The sequence below is a fragment of the Aegilops tauschii genome, chromosome 5, assembly GCF_002575655.3.
Source record: "Aegilops tauschii subsp. strangulata cultivar AL8/78 chromosome 5, Aet v6.0, whole genome shotgun sequence".
Lineage (NCBI taxonomy): Eukaryota > Viridiplantae > Streptophyta > Magnoliopsida > Poales > Poaceae > Aegilops > Aegilops tauschii.
Genome location: NC_053039.3, coordinates 314,715,765 through 314,722,351, shown reverse-complemented (window position 1 = coordinate 314,722,351; position 6,587 = coordinate 314,715,765). Strand labels below are relative to the sequence as shown.

Sequence of the window (6,587 nt, the reverse complement as noted above, 5' to 3'; positions counted from 1 at the left end):
ACATTTCCAGATCTCAAAAGAACTTCCCCAAATTTCAAAATGTTCATAAATTTGAAAAACATTCATGAATTAAAAAATGTTCACGGTTTTAAAGACCAATGTAGGATCGCCACATTCACCTGCGGACAGGCTCAACCGCATCGGACAACCAATTCACCCACGAATGCAATTACCTCGATGCATCAGGAGGCTCCATTATTTTTTCTACATGAGGAGGCCCCATTCCCAAGGAGCTTAGTAGTGACTTAAGATACTTGTCCAGATTAGGAGGAGGTTGACCTATATATAATTTTCTTTCTTTAGCAAAAAGGACCCATATGGATGATGGTACTCCCAACAGGCCCAAGAAGTAGACGCCGGGGGCCCAAGCAAGGTCCAACAAGTAAACCCACGATATCCTCCTCGTTTCGTCATCTCCCCACCTCCCTCACTCCCTCCCCAAAGCTCCGCTCGTCCCCTCCAATGGCACTGCTCTTCCCGCCCCCGGCCCTCTCACCCAAACCCCCCTTCCCCTCCACCCTCCGATCGACGCGGCCGCGGCGCGCCACCTGTATCAGCAGCGTCTCCTCTCCTCGCCCTCCCGCTTCGGCGCCCTCCCCATCCACCTCCTCGCCGTACAAGGCGCCGGCGCTAGACGGGGGCACGGAGACAAGGAAGAAGAAGAAGAGGAGGAACCTGAAGCCGAGCTTCGAGGAGCAGGCGCTCCGCCGCTGGTCCGCGAGGGCGCCCTCCCAGCGCGCCTCCTTCCCCTGGCAGCGGCAGCAGCCGCAGCCGGCTCACCGACAAAACGAGGGCGCGGAGGATCATGAGCCCAGTAGCGCCACGCTGCGGTCCATCGTCGAGTACTTCGACTACGACTCCTCGGAGGATGGCGGCGGCGGTGTTGGAGAGGGCAAGGACAAGGGGAATGACGGCGTGGCACACGGCGAGGCGGCCCATGACCGGGACGAAGAGTCGCGTTCCCAACCGACCTACCTTCTTGGGAGCCGGCCGGTCTCCGCGCCGTGGATGCACGGGCAAGAAGGACCCACCGTCGTCGGCCGGCTGCTTTCGGGTCCGGTGGGCGGAGACGAGGAAGAGGCTGTCAGGAATGGTGTGTTCGATGATGAGCTAGATTCGGAGGATGAAGACGAAGAGTGGGTGGACAACAGTGAGGTATTGGAAGAAGAGCCAATGACAGTGAACTTAGAAGAGGAATTGTATGAGGATGAGGATTCTGCTGCGCCGGCAACAAGTTCTTCTTTTCCGCTGGATTCTATACTGGAGGACCAAGCTTCCACAGGCGGTGGGTTCGACAGGAGTATAAGGCGAAGCAGTGTAAGCTCAATTGTCAACACACTCAGGAATTCGATGGAGGAAAGTGCCACAATTGGGAGCTCCGAAGGGGAAGATTTTGTCCAGAAGCTGGGTTCTGTGCTCCTTCCATGGGAGAGGGAGGAGGGGAATGCGTTTGATGGTGACAACCGAGGGAGGCATAGCAACACCAAGTTGGCAGAGAGGACTATACCGGAACCAGAGCTGCGGAGGCTTAGAGACGCTGCATTGAGGATGAAGGAGAGGATGAGGGTTGGTCCAGGAGGGGTTACACATGCCATTGTGGAGAGCATCCACAGTAAATGGAAGGTGGGCGAGGTGGTCAAGATGAGGTTTGAAGGGCCTCCCAGCCTGAACATGAAGAGAACCCATGAGATACTAGAGGTACCTGTTGCATTGGCCTTCTGCGCCCCTTTGATTTGCCTTATCACTACAGCCACTGATTGAGCAAAAGCATGTGTTCTATTTTACGATGTTTTCGATTCAGTGAAATCTGATAGGCATTTGTGGTCTTTGTTATTGTCAATCAGGACAGGACTGGAGAAACTGTGATATGGAGGTCAGGGAGGTCGATTGTCTTATATTGAGGAATGAACTACAACCTTCGATGCATGCAGTCATACGCCAAAATTGCGGAAGTTGATTCATCTGAAAATGCTGGCGATGCCATTGGTGTTGTACGCAGCTCTGAAGAGCGTAACTTGCAAAAGCCAACTGTTGAGCATGATTTTCAAAAGCCAATTATTGAGCGCAATTTGCAAAAGTCAAGTGCAGACGATGTGAAAAGATCGAAATCTATCATGAATTTCTCTCAAGAAGCTACGGAAACGTTTGATATCGATAGCTTCTTGGATCAGTTGGGACCACGGTACAAGGATTGGTCTGGTCGCAGCCCCATCCCTGTGGATGCTGACTTGCTTCCCGGTTTAGTTCCAGGGTACAAGCCACCATTTAGGCAACTTCCTTATAGGACTAAAATTAGTTTGAAAGATAAGGAAATGACAGCTTTGCGTAGACTTGCTAGACAAACTGCTCCACATTTCGCTCTAGGTACTGGAGTTTGTGAAGTTGCTTGCTTGTAATTACTTGTACTTAAGCTTCAATTATTTCTTCACACTTTTTTTACATATTTGTGAACAGGGAGAAACAGGGAACACCAAGGCTTAGCTGCTGCTATTGTTAAAGTATGGGAGAAAAGTTCTATTGTAAAGATTGCCATCAAGAGGGGGGTGCCAAGCACATGCAACGATAGAATGGCGGAGGAAATCTAGGTAAATCGGACATATTTTAAGATCATTATACCACATTATCGAAATGCTTAAAATCACATGAGATTGCTTTATATGCAGATTTTCTGCTTTTGCTTACTTTTTTTATGAGGATGCAGTATGTTAGCAATTGCCCCTTATGACTGATTCGATATTTATTACATAAATCATACTGTTTGAAACCTTGAAGAGTGAGTTGCTGAGAAAGCAATTCCATGAATGGATATATTTGTTGTTGTATCTCCTTTGTACTGTTCTATCTTTTATCTTTCCCTGTTGATTCTTCTGAAGTATGTTTTGAACTCTGAATATGATCATTGTGTCCCTCCTCACGTTACAGCCTATGCATGTTTTTTCATGAGAACGTGTGTCTTGAATCTTTGTAACAAAACACATGCAGAAATTGACAGGAGTACTTGTTTCGAGGAACAAGGAGTATATTATTTTCTATAGGGGAAATGACTTCGTGACACCTAAAGTAAGGAAGGTCTTGGTGGAACAGCAACAACACGCAATTACTCAGCAGGAACAGGAAGAGCTGGCCAGGCTCAAAGCATCAGACTCAATTACTCCCATCCCCAAAGCATTAAAGAATCCTCTAGTTGCTGGCACTCTTGCAGAAACTAGAGAAGCCACATCTCGATGGGGAGATTCACTTAATGACGAGCTGAGGAAAAAGGAGAATAATTGTTTGATTTTGGCCAAACATACCTCTCTTTTGAAGAACATGAAGAGAAAACTGATTTTGGTATGTTCTTCAAAATATACATGTAGAGTGGAAGTCTATATTTTCCTATTTTCATTGTTCATTTCCGAGACAGCATGGCACTTTCTCTCTCCATATTTAGAAAATCTCATTGCAGTCTATATATAGTAAAAATTAATAACAACTCTTATGTATGTCCAGGCGAAAACAAAGGTTGCAAAAGCAGAGATGGCTTTGGCGAAAGTTCAGGAATATCTCTCTCCAGCAGAGCTTCCAACTGATCTGGAAACTGTTACAGACGAGGAGCGTTTCCTATTCCGCAGAATTGGCCTGAAAATGAAGGCCTTTTTGATGCTTGGTACAACTGAAACTTTTCACATAGAAGTTGCAATGTAGAACGCATAGGTGAACATCTCATGATTTACCTCTGTTTGTTAAAATTTCGTAGGCAGGCGGGAAGTTTTTGATGGTACTGTGCAAAACATGCACTTTCACTGGAAGCATCGAGAATTGGTCAAAATTGTTGTGAAGGGGAAGACCTTTGAACAAGTTAAACATATTGCTATCTCTCTAGAAGCTGAAAGTGGAGGTGTGCTCATTGCACTTGACAAGACAACAAAAGGATATTCAATCACTTTCTACCGTGGTAAGAACTATAAAAGGCCCCAAGTTTTAAAGCCACGGAACCTATTGACAAGGAGACGGGCAATGGCACGGTCCATTGAGCTCCAAAGACGAGAGGTAACTCAACCGTAAACTCTGATCCTCCTCTTTTTGTACAATTTGTACTTGCCTTTTATATATCGGATGGCTGAACATTTTCAGGCATTAAATCATCACATCTCAGTTCTGCGACACAAGATCTGGAAGTTGAAGTCACAGCTTGTAAGGCAATTTATATCTGATTTCATCGAATTTAATTTTTCCATGTTAGCTCTTCTTGATGATGCGCTACACCTTTGTTATCATCATCAGGTACAGATGAGGGCGGCTGGGAGAAAACAGGACGCAGAGTTACTCCAAACGGTTGAGGACGATTTGTCTTCAGATGATGATAATATACAGGTAAATCATACATGGCCAGGCTGGCTTAGCAAAATACTCCATTAAAGAACCGTTTCCCGCAAGCTAGAGTGATCCCTTTCAAGCACTCTCTACAATCACAATGTACATGTGTCCTTGCATATCGTCTCAGTATCACAGATACTTCAGTTTTTTTTAAGTACTATCTCAGATACTAATATTAGTCTCGTATGATTTTAAGTTGCTTGAGGCGATTGCCTCTAAAAACCAAGATGCTGATAGGTAGCTTCTGCTGTCGCAGGATGAAGGGGATGAAGCTTACCTGCAAACTTACGGCAGCGACGATGAGGACGATGCCGACGATGATTCCAACGAATATCTCTGAGTTGTGGCAGTTTTAACCGATGAAACTCCAGGCCAGTGTCGTTCCCTCGCGTGGCCACATAGTCAGAACAAGGCAAAGTTCCAATCGGTAAGGCGACGCATGCCCGTGTGGTTTGGAGTTCGGCACTGCTACAGCACACCGATAGCATGTACGTAGCCTTCCACTGAAGATGTTGCCAGTATGTGGTTCATATGGTTCCTTACCACCAATGAGGATGTCACTTCAGTGGCATCATTTTGCATTTGCCACGGGCACCTCCATGCCCCTTGTCAAAATGTAGACTCAAACAAGGTTTCCTCTTAACACATGGCTGGTGTTTCTTCGGAAGAGGAGGTTTGCAGGTGGAAGTGTGTATGAACCAGGCTTCGGTGCGTTCCTTCTGCAGCAGCTGTAGATTACTGTGTGTATGTAGTGTTCTATCTATTCTCCTGAGCCGTTGCAAAATTCATGTGTTCGTTTGTGCCTGTTTGGATGGGATGTATGTTTTCATGTGGAAAATGAGGAATTGTATTTTGAAAAAGTAATTCCTGGGGTGTTCTTTGTTTGTAGGATTGGACCACAAAAATATCTTAGAATCTTTTTTATTGTACTCCCTCTGTTCACAAATATAAGATGTTTTAGATATTTTAAATTACATACGAATTGAAATGAGTGAACAAACATACTAAAACATGTTTATATACACCCGATTCACAAAAGAATAAGAACATTTTGTATTCGTGAATGAAGGGAGTAGTGGCAAAATGTGTGCAAGAAAAAACGCCAAGGAAATGTATCTACGGATTGCAACGAACAAAATGACAAATAAAAAATTCACATGCGGGAATAAAATCCTCCAGAAAATATGACTTGGACATCAATTCAATGTACTACGAGGTTTTACGTTTCTCACTTTTGAAAGGCGCTCTCTATTGAAATTGATAGTTTGGAGGCTGTCAACATGGTGAGAAATGGAAGCACAAACAGATCAAAGTATGCTTTTCTCATAAGAGAGATTAAAGATAGTATGTCCCGACCGCAGTTCTTGTATTACTCATATTTGCCATGGTGATAATTCTTCTAGTCATGTTTTGGCAAACTTTGATAGAACTCAAGGCCGAATTGCTGTATGGCTTGGGTCTGGACCGAAAGTTGTTTTGGATGCTGTCAGGCGTGATTGTATCCCTTGATTGAGTAACACAATAATTATTTCATCGTTTTCCCCTAGCGGCGGCTAGGGTTTCCATGTCTTCCCTGGCGATCTGATCACTAGTCTCTCTACCCAATACATCTCGCATCCCCTACGTAGGGTTCCCCATCTACATCGAGGGAGGTCTCCCAAGCCTCGCAGCGATGGAATCGGCTGCGGACGCGCAGTCAGGTACGAGCGGCGGCAGCGGTGCCGCCATGAGATCTGATCTTGACGAGTTCATGGAGCAGTTGAACTTGGAAGATGAAGTCTTTGATGATCTGGTGATTGATGAGAACGATCCCGAGATCAACGAGGGCGTCAGGTGGCTAGCCCTTGCTAGGGTTCACACAAACAAAACCTTCAGCCCGGCGGCCCTCTACAAGGATATGCGGGCGGTGGAATCCTTCTCAACAGGTGAAATTCCGTCCAGTTGGCCCAAACCTGTTTGTTGTTCAGGCTGCGTGCCTCGGTGACTGGGAACGGATGATCGAGCAAGGTCCCTGGTTGTTTAGAAACTTCTTAGTGCTGATGTGCCCCTATGATGGATTCACCAAAGCAGAGGAGGTTCCTATGGTGTTCATGCCGATTTGGCTCCAGATCCACAAACTCCCAGAGGGTTTTTGTAAGAAAGGTATTGTGGAACATCTGCTTAGGAATTCAGGGAAGATCCTGGAGATGAGGTTGAATGGGAATACTCGCGGGGACTATGTGAGAATTAGG

At 45.8% G+C, this 6,587-nt stretch overlaps 1 protein-coding gene across 1 annotated transcript; it reads left to right on the top strand.

Annotated features, from left to right (window-relative positions):
- Positions 1 to 415: 415 nt before the first annotated feature.
- Positions 416 to 5,236, top strand: LOC109770114 (CRM-domain containing factor CFM3, chloroplastic/mitochondrial). The gene is given in 10 exon segments (XM_073500302.1): positions 416 to 1,698; positions 1,845 to 1,952; positions 2,010 to 2,364; positions 2,455 to 2,585; positions 2,983 to 3,330; positions 3,490 to 3,646; positions 3,737 to 4,029; positions 4,114 to 4,173; positions 4,264 to 4,353; positions 4,613 to 5,236. Coding segments are annotated over 10 exon segments (2,862 nt in total). The 5' UTR covers positions 416 to 462; the 3' UTR covers positions 4,697 to 5,236.
- The last annotated feature ends 1,351 nt before the right edge of the window (positions 5,237 to 6,587 follow it).